The 16586-nt window shown below is 43.8% G+C and overlaps 1 protein-coding gene across 1 annotated transcript in view; it reads left to right on the forward strand.

The window, feature by feature from the left end:
* The window catches only part of Vps13d (vacuolar protein sorting 13 homolog D (S. cerevisiae)), a 236261-nt gene that overhangs the window by 34591 nt on the left and 185084 nt on the right, over positions 1–16586 (forward strand). The window contains exons 16-21 of the mRNA XM_013031922.1: positions 455–587; positions 1559–3766; positions 5248–5399; positions 9352–10383; positions 12846–12936; positions 15449–15575. Coding sequence (XP_012887376.1) covers positions 455–587; positions 1559–3766; positions 5248–5399; positions 9352–10383; positions 12846–12936; positions 15449–15575 — 3743 coding nt within the window. The remainder of the gene's footprint in view (positions 1–454; positions 588–1558; positions 3767–5247; positions 5400–9351; positions 10384–12845; positions 12937–15448; positions 15576–16586) is intronic.

The raw sequence follows: 16586 nt of genomic DNA on the forward strand, positions 1-16586 counted from the left end.
TTTTTCTTTTTGCTTATGTGGTGCTGAGGAATCGAACCCAGGGCCTCATGCATGCAAGGCAAGTGCTCTACCACTGAGCCATCTTCCCAGCTCCCCTGAGTTTCTTTTTGCTCAAGGTTACACTCTGCCATTTGAGCCACACTGAGGAATTGAACCCGGGGTTCATGTGTGTTAGGCAAGCACTCTACCACTAAGCCACATTCCCAAACCAACAAAATGTTTCTTAAACTATGGCTCATTAACCAAAGGACCAACAACTCTCCCCAAATTGATGATATGCTAATTTTTCTCTCTACTTTAGACATTTGCCTATGAGAATAGTCGTAACCCTCCAGCACTTTAACCCTGCTGTAATCCAAGGGATTGGAACCCTAGTGCCTGGTTGGGGTTCCAGGAAGGCTGAGCTCCACAGCAGTTAGCAACCAGGTTACTGACTTGTGTTTCATTCTTACAGGAGGAAAGCAAACGATGGTCTGTGCGGCTAGATATTTCTGCCCCTCAGGTGATATTTCCTGATGATTTCAAGTTCAAGAATCCTGTATTAGTTGTTGTGGATCTAGGAAGAATGCTGTTGACCAATAGCCAAGGTCAGTGCCAGTGTGAGGCCATGAAACCAGACCATGTGCCCTGCCCGTGAATCAAGGAAAGCTTAACAAAAGTTTACCTGTTACTCCTGTTACTTTTATTTATTTATTTATTTTTTAACCAGTTCTGGGGTTTGAACTCAGGGCCTACGTACTGTCCTTGAGGTTTTGCTCAAGGCTAGCACTCTACTATTTGAGCCACACTTCCGGCTTTTTGTGCTTATGTGGTACTGAGGAATTGAACCCAGGGCCTCATGCATGCAAGGCAAGCACTCTACCACTGAGCCACCTTCCCAGCCCCAGCCTTTTCTGTTTATGTGGTACTGAGGAATTGAACCCAGGGCTTCATGCATGGTAGGCAGGCACTCTATAACTAAGCCACATTTTGAGCCCTTACCTGTTACTTTTAAAGTAATAGCTTCGTTATTATATGGCTCTCATTTTAAAACATATAATTCATCTGGGCATGGTGGCACATGCCTCTAGTCTATTGAGAGGCTGAAGCTGTTGGGTTTTAAATTTGGAGTGGTTTCTGCTCACTAAAAATGGGTCTGAGCTCTGGATACTGTGTGGAGCAAGCAGATGAGACCTCTTTTCTTTCTGATCATTTTGATGGGGAGAAGAGAATGAACACTGAGGCAAAGGAAAAAGTATGAAATAGGTATAGAGAGAAAAACATATATAGAGAGAACAGCCAGGCAGTACACCTCCACTGCTGGGAGTGTACGACTGGCAGCAGGTGGCAGCCTTTGTACCCCAACATAAGCTCTGAGCCACTGGGGCTCCAGCTTTTCTCATAGGCATTTTTCTCTGTGTTTTGTCTCCAAACGTAATTGCACACATGGTAAATACAGATGCTGGGCTTTCACTTTTCATCCTTTTTTTTTTTTTAAATTGGGGTTGGTTGAAACTTATATTCATGATTCTAGAGTAGGACAAGAGGAAATACGCTCTTGTTTTTTTCTTCCCTGCAGATGACACCAGGAGGAAAAGTGGGGACAGGTCAGCCTCTGAGGACAATCAGTTTAGTGATGATGAGTATAAGACCCCTTTGGCCACACCTCCCAGTACTCCACCCCCGGAGACAAGCAGCAGTCACAGCAAGCAAACACCTCCCTTTTCTGGAGTGGAGTTCAGCGAGGAGCAGCTTCAGGCCCATTTAATGAGTACCAAGATGTACGAGCGGTATTCCTTGTCATTTATGGACCTCCAGATCATGGTGGGACGAGTGAAAGACAATTGGAAGCATGTCCAGGACATTGATGTGGGGCCCACCCACGTGGTAGAGAAATTCAATGTTCATCTGCAGTTAGAGCGGAGGCTAATTTATACCTCAGACCCCAAATACCCAGGGGCTGTGCTTTCAGGCAACTTGCCAGATTTAAAAATCCACATCAATGAAGATAAGATATCTGCCCTAAAGAACTGTTTCGCTCTCCTCACCACACCAGAAATGAAGACTTCGGACACTCAGATCAAAGAGAAGATTTTCCCCCAAGAAGGTCAGCGGGGAAGCCTGCAGGACTCAGTAATGAACTTAACCCAGAGCATTGTGATGCTGGAGCAGCACACACGCGAGGTTCTAGTAGAGTCACAGCTCCTCCTGGCTGAATTTAAAGTTAACTGTATGCAGCTTGGTGTGGAGAGCAATGGCCGCTACATTTCTGTGCTCAAAGTGTTTGGTACCAATGCTCACTTTGTGAAGAGGCCTTATGATGCTGAAGTCTCCCTCACTGTTCATGGATTGCTCCTGGTGGACACCATGCAGACCTATGGTGCTGATTTTGACCTTTTGATGGCTTCTCATAAGAACTTGAGCTTTGATATTCCAACAGGAAGCCTGCGGGACAGCAGGGCCCAGTCTCCTGTCTCTGGACCTCACATGGTTACTGATATGGCCTCTGTGAATGACCGATCAGCAACAAGTGTTTCCCTGGAAAAGATCCTCACCAAAGAGCAAGAGTCCCTCATTAAGCTGGAGTATCAGTTTGTGAGTTCCGAGTGCCCGTCCATGAGCTTAGATAGCACGCTTCAAGTGGTTTCTCTGCAGGTGAACAACTTGGATATTATCTTAAATCCAGAGACAATTGTGGAGTTGATTGGTTTCCTTCAAAAATCCTTCCCCAAGGAGAAAGATGATTTGAGTCCTCAGCCTTTAATGACTGATTTAGAAAGAAGCTTTAGTGAGCAAGGAACTTACCAGTCTACCTATGAACAGAACACGGAGGTTGCGGTGGAAATCCACAGGCTTAACCTGCTGCTCCTTCGGACAGTGGGAATGGCAAATGGGGACAAACATGGCCGGAAAATTGCCACGGCGAGCATAGGTGGCACCAAGGTTAACGTGTCAATGGGCAGCACGTTCGATGTGAATGGCTCCTTAGGCTGTTTGCAGCTTATGGACCTGACACAAGAGAATGTTAAGAACCAGTATGTTGTCAGCATTGGGAATTCTGTGGGCTACGAAAATATCATCAGTGACATCGGCTACTTTGAATCTGTGTTTGTTAGAGCGGAAGATGCAGCCCTGACTGAAGCTTTGAGTTTCACGTTTGTTGAGAAATCCAAGCAGGAATGTTTTCTCAACCTGAAGATGGCTTCCTTGCATTACAACCATTCTGCCAAGTTCTTAAAGGAGTTGACATTATCCATGGATGAACTGGAAGAAAATTTTCGAAGTATGCTGAAAAGTGCGGCCACCAAAGTCACCACCGTCTTAGCTACCAAGACAGCTGAGTATAGCGAGATGGTGTCCCTCTTTGAAATGCCAAGAAAGACCCGGGAGCCCTTTTTCCTGGAGGAGGACGAGGCGCACGGGTTTGGCTTTGCTTCGCCTCACTCGGACACAGTGAAGCTTATCTTGAACATCAACATTGAGTCGCCAGTTGTCTCCATTCCCCGGAAGCCTGGGAGCCCTGAGTTATTGGTGGGACACCTAGGACAGATATTCATCCAGAATTTTGTGGCTGGTGATGATGAATCCAGAAGTGACCGTTTGCAGGTGGAGATCAAAGACATTAAGTTATATTCTTTAAATTGTACCCAGTTGGCCAGCAGAGATGGTGCTGGATCAGAAGTCAATCGGACATGTTGCCTGCCCTCTGGGTGCGCCAGTGCTAACAGCCAGGAGGAAGCATATTTCACCAGACATGATTTTTTTGAATCTTTGCATAGAGGTCAAGGTGAGGAGCAGCAGACTTCTGTTTGATTCAGTTGAAAGGTTCAAAACCCAGCTCATATAGTAGTTGGCTAAAAATAGCAACAAAAGCTGTTTCTAGCCAGGTGCCTATGTAATCCTAGCTGTTCAGGAGGAGGAGATCTGAGGATTTCCATTCAAAGCCAGTCTGGGCAGAAAAGTTGATGAACCTCCTATTTCCAATTATCCAACAAAAAGCTGGAAGTAGAGTTGTGGCTCAAATGGTAGGGTGCTACCCTTGAGTAGAAAAGCTCAGGGACAGTATCCAAGCTCTGAGTTCAGGCTCTAGAACTGTCATGCACGGGTGAGCGTACACACACACACACACACACACGCACGCACGCACGCACGCACGCACCCACACACACACACACACACGAATAAGCCCCAGATTGTATTTGAGGAACTCATAGTAGAACTTTAGTATCATGCCTCATAGTAGCTTGCTCCATTTGTCTTCATCCTTTGCCATTCGATGTCATATTTGCAAAGTAAGAATTTTGTTTCTTCAGTGCTGCTTACCCATGGGTGCGCTCTGTGAGGATACTGGTCAAACTGGTTCATTGTATCGATGTTCTTAATTCTAAATTGCAAACTTTAACTAGTTAAGTATTATAGCCCAGGATAGCCGAAGAGGTGAATATAAATAGAGTAGGACAATATGTTCTCCTTTGCTGTTTGGCCATCTTCTGTTGTGGTTTGGCCCAGGGTTCTGGGAATGAAATTCTGAATTTGTATTCTGGCTCCAATCTGCTATATACAGTCAGGTCTGTTAGTCTTGGCATGCACAGAGGTCAGGTAAGCTCTTAAAGCCTGGTTGTACTTACTGGTACAGAAATTCCAGGGGCTGGGAAGGTGGCTCAGTGGTAGAGTGCTTGCCTTACATGCATGAGGCCCTGGGTTTGATTCCTCAGCACCACATAAGCAAAAAGAAAAAAGCCAGAAGTGGCGCTGTGGCTTGAGCTGAAGAGCTAAGGGACAGCGCCCAGGCCCAGAGTTCAGGCCCCACGACCGGACCCAAAAAAAAAAGGAATTCCATAGTTAGGATTTATACGTATGTACTACAATGCCCATCCTGTTGAATGAAATGATATTTTGTTAACCTTTTTTTTTTTAAACCTGGGCTGAACTTTAACCCTCCAAAGATCTGCCTCTTGAGTAGCTGGAAGTATAGGTGTGTACCACTATGCCCAACCGCTTATTGTGTCATATTTTGAAACTTCAAAATAGAGCATGTCACTACAATTTCCTTTTCCTTCTTTCCTTCTTCGTTCCCTCTCTTTCTCATCTTTTCTCTTCTCTTCTCTTTCCTTCCCTCCCCCGCCCCCTCCAATTATTGCATAGACCCCATGCCCTCTGGTTCTGGTTGAACAGTAACTCATGTCCATGACATCCATGATATTTAATCATCAATATAACATGGTAGATATTAGTGTTTATAGTTTCATTTCTTCTCTCTTCTCCCAGCTTTTCACATCTTGAATAATACTACCATTCAGTTTAAACTGGAGAAGATCCCCATAGAGAGAGAATCTGAGTTGACTTTCTCCCTTAGTCCAGATGACCTGGAAACCTCTAGCATCATGAAGATTGAAGGAAAATTTGTCAATCCGGTTCAGGTAAATACCCATTGACTGACTGGCTTTGAATAGTGATAATCTCTGCCTTCTGAGCTAGGATTACAGGTGTGAGCCACCAAGCCTGGCTTGAGACCAGAAACTTCTGATTTTTGCACCTTGTGGATTTTGAAATTTTTGTAAAAACTTCTTTGGGTGAGCATCCTTCTTCTGACGATTAGAATTGAGAAAAACTTTTGATGTGTTATATGAATTTATAGGCAGTTCCAGATTAGGGCTATTTGGGGTTTCAGATTAGGGATACTCAACCTATATTTATATTTATCTTTCATAAATATGTTAGATTTGGGGCTGGGAAGGTGGCTCAGTGGTAGAGCGCTTGCCTTTCATGCATGAGGCCCTGGGTTCGATTCCTCAGCACCACATAAGCAGGAAAAAAAAGCCGGAAGTGGCACTATGGCTCAAGTGGTAGAGTGCTAGCCTTGAGCTGAAGAGCTGAGGGACAGCGCCCAGGCCCAGAGTTCAGGTCCCACGACCAGACACCCCCCAAAACCCCCAAAAAACAAATAAATATGTTAGATTTTAATTTGTTACACATTTATGTAATTAAGTATTGGAAGGAAAGTATATGGTTTCAAGAGAACATTATTACAGCACATAGTTTTTTTTTTGTTGGTCGTGGGGCTTGAACTCTGGGTCTGGGTGCTGTCCCTGAGCTCTTCAGCTCAAAGCTGCGTTCTACCACTTTAGCCACAGCGCCACTTCTGGTTTCGTGGTAGTTAATTGGAGATGAGAGTCTCATAGACTTTTTCTGCCTGGGCAGGCTTTGAACCATGATCCTCAGATCTCAGCCTCCTGAGTAGCTAGGATTACAGGCGTGAGCTGCTGGCACCAGGCTATATCTATTTTTGATAGCTTGTAAACCTGCAATCCTTTTATGTGTGGTTTTGTCACTAGGCAGTCATTCTTGTTAGCCTTCTTCATGTGGAATAGGTGTGAGTTGTATTAAGAAGGCAGATTCCTAGTTCTGTTGCCATTCAGAAACAGGGAAATTCTTTTTAAAAAAGTCAGAGACTGTCCTTCACAGGAAGATACGTTATTGTCACTTTGGATACTCTTGGTATCCAATTGAAAAACAATGTGATTATCTGAGCTATTGGTAGAATCTTTCAAAGGAGAATTTGTCTTTGCTTTCTGAAGTTAACAGGACCAGAATAGGAACTTGGATATAATATGTGCAATATGTGTGCTATATGTTATAATCTTTCTTCTTCAAAAAAAACTTTTCTCCTTTATTTCTCCAGAGCAAAGAACATTATAAAACAAAGACAGGCAGGGTCTTAAGACAACAGACTCTAGTCTGGGCCTCTTAAGTAGTCACTAGACTGTCCAGCAGTTGTTCCAGGGTATGTGGTTAACACAAAGTGTGAGCCTATTGCTGTCAGGAGCTCCTAGGTGAGGGTTTGTGGTTGAGAAAACATCCCCTAACTTCCTGCTCAGGCCAAATGTCTTAGTAGTAATAGTTACCAGAACAGTTTTTTTTCCAAGCACATGATAGGATTATCATGGGGGATTATATTGCTACATTTCCACATGTTTTTGTTAAAAGTCTCACCCCCCTCTCACTCTTCTTGCCCTCCTTCCCCCTTTCTCAAAACAATTGTGTGTGTGTGTGTGTGTGTGTGTGTGTGTCCCTGGAAATCAGGATTTAAACTCAGAATTTGACTTTTTGTTTTTTGTCTGGTGCTGTACCATCTGAGCCATACTTCCAACCCCAATCCACTTTTTGTTTTTCTTTTTGAATTGGTACTAGGGCTTGAAAACTTGGGGTCTGGATGCTGTCCCTTAGCTTTTTTGCTCAAGACTGGCAGGTACTCTACCCCTTGAGCCACCCTTCTACTTCTGGCTTTTGCTAGTTAATTGGAGATAAGAGTCTCTTGTATTTGTCTTCCCAGTCTGGCTCTGAACCTTGATCCTCAGAGCCCAACCTCCTGAGTAGCTAGGATTACAGGGAAGAGCAACTGGGTACCCAGCTCTGTTGACCTATTTTTTGCTGGTCATGGGGCTTGAACATAGGGCCTCAGTGCTGTTTCTGTGCTCTTTTTGCCACTTTGAACCATAGTTCCACTTCCAGTTTTCTGGTGGTTAATTAGAAGTAAATGGACTCTCCTGCCCTGTCTGGTTTTGAAACACAATCTTCAGATCTCAGCCTCCTGAGATGCTAGGATTGTAGGCATGAGCCATCAGTGCTGGCTAAGATTTAATTCTTTAAATCACTTTATTATGAAAGATGTAAACACACAGCAGAACGATAGGCCTACATGCTTGTCATTCCTAGTCACCATTGTCCAGGGGTTGCCATTCTGTTTGATCTGTCTCTTTTATTGAGGGAGTAGAGTGGTGGTGCTGAGGTGGAACTCAGGACCTTGCACACTCCAGATAAGGGCTCTGCCACTGAAATGAAATATTTTAAGGCAGTGTTGAGATTTCATATTATATTCATCCTGGTGTATTGGGATGTAGCTCAGCAAAGTCTGTGTGTCTGTCCACATAGCTGCAATGGTACTAGCATGCCTTCCTGAATTAATGACAATTTCATGATACCTTTTAAGTTTGAATCCATTTTTAGATAATCCATTTGATTATCTCAAAAATGTGCTCCCCTTTGGTTGGTTTAAATCAGGATCCAAAGAGGTCTACATGTTGTACTTGGATGCTAAGGTTTCTCTTAATCTAGTTTTCTTTTCTTTTTGCCCCTGTGCCATTATTTTATTGTGGAAGTAAGGTCAGGTGCCCTGCAGGATGTCATATTTGCAACAAAAGAATTTTGATTCTTCAGTGCTGCTCACCCGTGGGTGCTGTAGGAGATGTGCTGTGTGAGGATGCTGGTCAAACTGGTTCATTTTATGAATGTTCTTTTTTTTTTTGGTCGGTCGTGGGGCTTGAACTCTGGGCCTGGGCGCTGTCCCTCAGCTCTTCAGCTCAAGGCGAGCCCTCTACCGCTTGAGCTACAGCGCCACTTCCGGTTTTCTGGTGGTTTATTGGCGATAGGAGTCTCACGGTCTCTCCTGCCCGGGCTGGCTTTGAACCGCGATCCTCAGATCTCAGCCTCCTGAGTAGCTAGGATTACAGGCGTGAGCTACCAGCACCCGGCTTCATTTTATGAATGTTCTTGTTCTAAATAGTGAATTTTAACTACTTAAGCATTATAGCCCAGGATAGCTGAAGAGGAGAATAGTAGGATAATATGTTCTCCTTTGCTGTTTAGCCATCTGCTGTGTTGGGTTGGCCCAGGGTTGGTCCTGGACTAGCTAGCTGTTCGTTTGTCACTTGGGCCTTTGTATTTCCTGTGAACTCTTCAGGATTCGTTGGATTATGCTTCATTTTTGGCTAGAACACTTCAAAGGTGGTGCTGTGCACCCATCCTACATTATGTCAGGAGACATGTGACATCTGTATCTCCTACTGATGCTGCAATTGCTGATGTGTAGGTGGCAAGAGCCTGATCCGCCTTTGTCAAACTCCTTGTCAGCCATTCATGCAGTGCTCTATTCTACTGTTGAACTTTGATGTGATAATTTAATTAGCAGTTAATGAGACAGAGACAGAGAAAGAGAGAAAGTATAAACTTTAAACAATCACAGTTTCTCATCATTATTATTTAAAAAGTACTAAGCATCCTTTGTTGTTCTGTTGGGTGATGGTTGGCCAGTTTTAGAGGCCCAGTCTCCTGGCACTCCCACATTAGGGCTTTGGCAGTACTTGCCTCAATTTCTGCTGTTATTTTTTTGGTTGGGGTGATTTGCAGAGTCATCTGGTGCTGTGGGAAGGCCCTGTGAATAGAAGGACAGAAAGAAGTGGAATCAGAAAAGAATTGAAAGACATAGTCCTTGCTAACTTAAAGCTTTCTGGGACACAGAAATAGCAACTAGAGATGGAGGGGAGTGAGTTAATGATAGCTGTAGACTAAACTGAATTGTTCCCTTGCCTGCAGGTTGTGTTAGCCAAGCACGTGTATGAGCAGGTCTTGCAGACGCTGGACAACCTCGTGTACAGTGAAGATCTGAATAAATTTCCAGCCAGTGCTCCCTCCTCCCCTTGCCCTACTTCTCCCCTACCTGTCCTTAGTACCTGTGGAGAACCTGTTGCCGACAGGAAGGAGAATGGGCTGTTCAGCCACTCCAGCCTTTCTAGTGCCTCCCAGAAGTCCTTGTCTGTGAAGGAAGCCAAGGCCTTCACTCAGATTCAAGCCAACTTCTGTATCTCAGAACTCCAGGTACAGCTGAGTGCAGATCTGACTTTGGGAGCCCAAGGTCTTGTGAGCTTAAAGTTTCAGGATTTTGAGGTGGAGTTCAGTAAAGACCACCCTCAGACCTTATCCATTCAGATTGCTCTGCGTTCTCTTCTGATGGAAGACTTACTGGAGAAGAATCCAGACTCCAAATATAAGAACCTGATGGTATCTCGAGGGGCTCCTAAGCCATCAAGCCTAGCACAGAAAGAGTATCTCTCTCAGTCCTGCCCCTCCGTATCCAATGTGGAGTATCCTGACATGCCTCGGTCTCTGCCTTCCCACATGGAGGAAGCGCCAAATGTCTTCCAGTTGTACCAGAGACCCACCTCCGTGTCCCGGAAGACACAGAAGGAAGTCAAAGACAAGGAGTGTCCCTTAACTCCTCCTCCCTCCCCCACAGTAGATGGACCCAAGGGGCATGTGGGGAAGAGTCAGTTTGATGATTCCTTGGTCCACATCAACATATTCCTGGTGGATAAGAAACATCCGGAATTCTCTTCCATTTACAATCGAGTTAACCGGAGCATTGATGTTGATTTTAACTGCTTGGATGTGCTGATCACCTTGCAGACCTGGGTGGTGATACTGGATTTTTTTGGGATTGGCTCCACTGCAGACAACCATGCAATGAAGGTGCCACCTGAGGGCCTTGTACAAAATGTAAAGTCAGAATCCAGTGCTGTAATGGAGTCTGAACTTCAGGACCCTATCAACACCAAGCTGGATCTCAAGGTATCTGTTTCCTCGGGCTCCCTTAAGTCCTAAAACTAAATTTTGGTCTGCTTATTTAAATGTGAGCATTTTACATTTATTCTGGAAAATACCTTTTTTTTGGCAGGGAGCTATATAGTTTTCTGGGTGTCGGTTATAAAAGGCGAATATAAATGTCTGAGAAAGGTTGGATGCTGGTGGCTCATGCATGTAATCCTAGCTACTCAGGAGGCTGAGATCTAAGGATTGTGGTTTGAAGCCATCTTGAACAGGAAAGTCCATGAGCCTCTTATCTCCAATTAATCACTAAAAAGCTGGAAGTGAGTTGTGGCTTAAGTGGCAGAGCACTAGCTTACTACTTCCAGGATTATTGTCCTTATAACTTATCTCTGGTACTTACTGTAAGTAAGTAAGTTAGAGATGGCACTTGGAATTTTGGCCATTGCTATGTGATGGAACAGTAAGACATGAGGGTAGTTAGACTGAGTTGACTATTTCAAGGTACCTAGGCCTTTTAACTACGGTGGCTGATGACGTTAGTATGTTGGGGATGAAGGTCTTTGAGTGTGTGGACTTGCACTCACTGATGGGGAGAAATCAGAGAGGAGAATCATATTCTTTGTCTTGCTGGCCTTGCTGGCAGCAGCGGCCCTCTCCTCAAGAGTGGGAAGAGATATAGGACAGAGATGAGAAAGAGCCAGCTTTGCCCTCTGCTTAGTATGAAGGACTGTGTTATGCGCTGGGGTCTTGGTCTCCAGGCCCAAGACGAATGGAAATGGCTGAGCCTTATTCCTTCTTGGCTTGTACTTAGTATGCTAGTAACTGATTTTGTTATTGTGGCCCAAGCTAAGGAGTAGGGAGTTGTCCCAGGGGGTGCTGCAGAGATTATAGTGGTGATGAACACCTCTCAACAATGTACTTTTTGAAGTAAGAATTTTTGAAAACCATTTTTTTTTTTTTTTTTTTTTGCCCATGGGGCTTGAACTCAGGGCCTGGGCACTGTCCCTGAGCCTCTCTATGTTCAAGGACAGCACTCTTACCACTTCCAGCCTTTTCTGTGTATGTGGTACTGAGGAATTGAACCCAGGGCTTCATGAATGCTAAGCAGGCACTCTGCCACTAAGCCACATTCGCAGCCCTGAGAACCATTTTTGTTGTGAAGAATCTCATACACATCATAGAGAAGATACTATAATGAGCCCCATATACACAGCTCTATATGTCATCACATCGCCTTTGTTCTTTTTCCCTCACTGAAATGTTTTACACCTTGACATTCTTTAGTTTCATTTCTGGAAAAAAATAGACATTTTCTTACATGACTATAACATCTTGTTCCATCCAGCTACATTAAATAAAAATGTCTTGGTATTATATAGCACTTAACTGCACACTCAGATTTCCCTGTTTCAGAAATGCCCTTTTATTGGTGGACTGTAGAGGAGTGAATGATTTATAAAACTCCATGCTTTTTTAAAAAATGTTTGTTTGTTTGTTTATTTATTGTGAGAATACCGTACAGAGGAGCTACAATTTCATGGGCAAGATAATGAGTACATTTCATTCTTTTTAAAAAATTTTTATTTATTTTTTATTGTGAAAATACTGTACAGAGGGGTTACAATTACATGGGCAAATAATGAGCACATTTCTTATCAAGCATTGTAGCCTCCTCCTTTGTTTCCCCTTCCCATCCCTTCCCATCCTCCCTCCTCCATGCTTCTTTTTTTTTTAAAACTTTTTTTTTTTTTGGTGGTGCCAAGGTTTGAGCACAGGGCCTTGTTAGGCAGGTGCTCTAATGCTTTAGCTAGGCTGACAGACATGTGTAAACTCTACCAGCTACTCAACTAACTACTTAGGATGCTGAGGTCAGGAGGATTGTGGATTAAAGCCAGCTTAGAAAAGTTTATGAGATCTCTACTCAGCAGATGGAGTTGTTACAAAGAATGCTGTTTCTGAGACACAGGGCCTGGCTTTTCTTCTGTTTGTAGTTGTCTTTAGGAAAGAAGAACCTTTGCTTGTGTTTTTAGATAAGGTCCCTGTTGATGGTGCAGTGTGTGAAATACTTGTTCAAAGGCACTAGGTGTGATTCTAAGTCATCTTTATCATCTGGCTTGGACAAATTTTAGAGCAGAGTTCACAAATGTGTTTGAGTCATTGCAGAACTGTGCATATTATCAGTGTATACAAACATGGGCCAAGTTGTTTTACAGTGTCCAAGGCAAGAGGAGGAAAGATGCCACGGAACCTGGAATATAGGCTGCCCTTTATCATCAGCTCTGGGTCTCACCCTGGGGTGACTGGGCTGGGGTGCAGCCAGCATCATGCAAAGCCTTTCCTCCCTTCCTAGGCCTTTCTGTACCCTCCTTGATTTTGTTCTGTTGTTTCCCTGACAACCCTTGACCCGCTCCTCCCTCTGCCTCCCCCCCCCCCCCCCCCCCCCCCCAGTAATATTTGCCTTCTTTCATCTGCTGTGTTCCTAGGTTCATTCACTCTCCCTTGTGCTCAATAAGACCACCAGCGAGCTTGCTAAAGCAAATGTTTCCAAATTAGTAGCACACCTGGAAATGATTGGTAAGTCTTGGTGAGGTGGGGGGGCAGGAGGGGATCAAACTTGTAAGATCTAGGAAGTATTTGAATATCCTAACACCAGACTAATTGTCTTCACATGCTTAGTGGGATGTGGATGGATGGCTGGATTGTAGTTGGTTTATATTTGGCCCCAAAATACCAGTTTGTGGATTAGAATTGTTTGGAGGATAGCTTGTAAAAATGCAGGAGTTTGGCGCTGCCTCCTCCGCTGCCCTCTCCCTCTTCTGTCCCCAGAATCTGATAGTAGGAATGGGCCCAGGCATTTGTATATTTTTGTGTTGGTACCAGAGCTTGAATCCAGTACTTCCTGCTTGCTAATGCACTTTGCTTGCTTGTTCACTCATGGCTTGTACTCTACCACTTGAACCGCACCTCCAGTCTGCTTTAGTTTTTTGGAGATGGAGTTTTTCAGTCTTTTCTGCCCTGGCTGGCTTTGAACTGTGATCCTCCATATCTCAACTTTCTGACTAGTTAGTATCGGTTTTTTTTTTTTTTTGTTTGTGTTTGTGCATGTATGCATGTATGTGTACATGTGCGCCAGTCCTGGGGCTTGAACTCAGGGCCTGGACACTGTCTTTGAGCTCTTTTGCTCAAGGCTAGTGTTCTACCACTAGAGCCACAACTCCATGCCCTGCTTTTTGGTGGTTAATTGCAGATGAGTCTCACAGGCTTTCCTGCCTGGACTGGCTTTGAACTGCAGTCCTTAAATCTCAACCTCCTGAGTAGCTAGGATTACAGGTATGAGCTACTGGCACCTGTCTTCTCTAATAATTATGATAAATTTTGTTTTATGAAAGCAGCAGTTCAGAATATTCCTTTCAGTATCCACAGTGTTAAGAATGATCCATCTAAGGTTTATGCTCTGGTTGCATGTGCCCCAGCATCCTCTCTTTCTCCTCCCTGCCATTTAGGGGCTGCACCCCTGCCATCAGATTCCTCTCAAACCTGTCTCCTGTGTCTGTCAACCTCACTGATTTTATTCTTTTATCTTAAATCACTCTAAAACCCAATTAACGTTGTTTGAATAGCTGACACATTTCTGACATTTCCTCCTTTAGTTTATTCATAGTATAATTAATAGAACTTATCATGTTTTACTAATGCCTAGTTATTGTTCTAACTCAGAAAGAATCATATTTCTGTCACATTTGTTCATCGCAAAGCATTTACATTAATTTCTTTCCTCTTATAAATATTATTATGTGATGTTGCTGTGTTATTTCAGCTCTTTTGAACTTGAGCACTGATATTCTTATTTAAAATAGTGCATTAAATATTTTTATGCACAAGGCTGGAGGTGTGGTTCAACTGGTAGAACACTTGCTGATCAAGTACAAGGCCCAGATTCAAATCTAATACTGTGTTAATGTTATATCTACATAATAGATACCTGTATATTTTTTTCTGTGCATTTTAGAATATTAAACTTTCCTTCTGACGTTTAGTTTAAATTAGAAAGTAAACTCTAGGGCTAGAAATGTGGCTTAATGGTAGAGTGCTTGCCTAGCATGCATTAAGCCCTGGGGTTGATTCCTTAGTACTCCATAAACAGAAAAAGCCAGAAGTGGCACTGTGGTTCATGTGGTAGAGTGCTAGCCTTGAGCAAAAGAAGCTCAGGGACAGTGCCCAGGCCCTGAGTTCAAGCCCCAGGACTGGCACCAAAAAAAAAAAAAAAAAGAAAAAAAAATAAAGTGAACTCTAGCTGGGCACTGGTGGCTTATGCCTGTACTCCTAGCTATTCAGGAAGCTGAGATCTGAGCATTGCAATTTGAAGCCAGCTTGGGTACAAAAGTCTGAGACTTACCTCCAATTAACTACCAAAAAAGCCATAATAGAGCTGTGGCCCAAGTGGTAGAGTGTTAGCTTTGAGCAAAAAAGCCCTAGGACCAGCACACATACAAAAAAAAAAAAAAAAAGGTAAAATCTGAGCTGGTTGGTCACACCTGTAATCCTAACTATTCAGAAGGCTGAGATCTGAGATTGTGGTTCAAAGCCAGCCCAGCAGAGAAAAAAGTCCTTGAAATTTTTTTTTTTTTTGTCGGCCGTGGGGCTTGAACTCTGGGCCTGGGCGCTGTCCCTCAGCTCTTCAGCTCAAGGCGAGCACTCTACCACTTGAGCTACAGCGCCACTTCCGGTTTTTTTCTGGTGTTTTATTGGAGATAGGAGTCTCACGGTCTCTCCTGCCCGGGCTGGCTTTGAACCGTGATCCTCAGATCTTAACCTCCTGAGTAGCTAGGATTACAGGCGTGAGCCACCAGCGCCCGGCGGAGTCCTTGAAATTTTTATCTTAAAATAACCAGCAAAATGCTGATGACTCAACTGGTAAATCACTAACCATGAGGGGATAAAGCTAAGTAAAAATGTAAGCCCCTGAGTTCAAGTCCTAGTACTGCCCCCCAAAAAGGTGAAAATTATGTGTACATCAGTTTTTATCCCTGTGGTAAATGGTATTAAAGGTGTGTGTCATGGTGACATGTAATTTTCCCACCACTAGAGGGAGACCTGGCCTTGCAGGGCAGCATCGGGAGTCTGTCTCTGAGCGACCTAACCTCCCATGGAGAGTTCTACAGAGAACGGTTCACCACCAGTGGAGAAGAAGCACTCATCTTCCAGATTTTTAAGTAAAAAAATCCATCTTTTCTTTCTTGACAGTTTATCCTAATGGCTTCTGTTTAAAACTTTCATTGGCTAAACAATAAGACAAGTTTAAGAAAATTTTGCATCTTGATAAAATTGGAAAGATGAGATTGTGAGGAATATCCTGTTTGTATTAAATTCATTAATGGGGATCTGTGTTGAAGTAGACAACCTGACATCATAAACTCTAGAGTTAAACTGAAAAATTTCTGATTATTAGATGCTCTGGGCTGTCCTGTTAGTCTCTACCAACTTGCTGTGTGACCTGAGGTGGGTCACTCGAAGCTTCCAGTAGTGTAAGAGTTCTGGAATGATTCCAGTCTGAGAACATTATTGACAGTGAGAAGCAAACTAGAATATGTGTCTTCTTATTTGTGAATACTATTTATATTGAAGCCTTTCTCTTTTAGAGAAAAGTAATTTAGAGGGTACCTTTAGGCCTGTCTCCTTATTAAAGAGTACTTTCATCAGAAAGTTTCAGATGAACGTTTATAGCACTTTTGAAAGTTTTGACTGTAAGGTCCGCCCTGGGAAGGCAGAGCAGGCTCCTCCCTCCTCTGGGTTAAGTCTCTGCCCAGTACCTGCATCACCTAGGTAACTGGCACACTTGGAGGCAGTCACCCCCTCCCCAAGTCACATCTGCATCTGGTGTGGCCACACCTTCTCCCACCTTTGGCCTTCCTAACTGTGAGGCTGTGGGTGATCCCCCTCCCCCACCCCCACTCCCATGGGCTTCCACCTTGACCAGAGGCAGCTTGCAGCTCGAAAATAAACCTTTCCCCTGCAGAATACCACGTGCTGCTCTGCTCTCTCTTTCCTGCAGCTTGAAAATGAACCTAATGTTCAATGAACCTAATGAACCTAATGTTCAACCAGAGTTGAGAAAAAATGATTGAGCAAATGTCTGTGGGCTAGGGATATAAGTTCAGTGGGTGAGACCTTGGTTCAATCTACACACACACACACACACACACACACACACACACACACACACA

This window comes from Dipodomys ordii, unplaced genomic scaffold, assembly GCF_000151885.1.
Source record: "Dipodomys ordii isolate 6190 unplaced genomic scaffold, Dord_2.0 Scaffold6, whole genome shotgun sequence".
NCBI classification, from domain to species: domain Eukaryota; kingdom Metazoa; phylum Chordata; class Mammalia; order Rodentia; family Heteromyidae; genus Dipodomys; species Dipodomys ordii.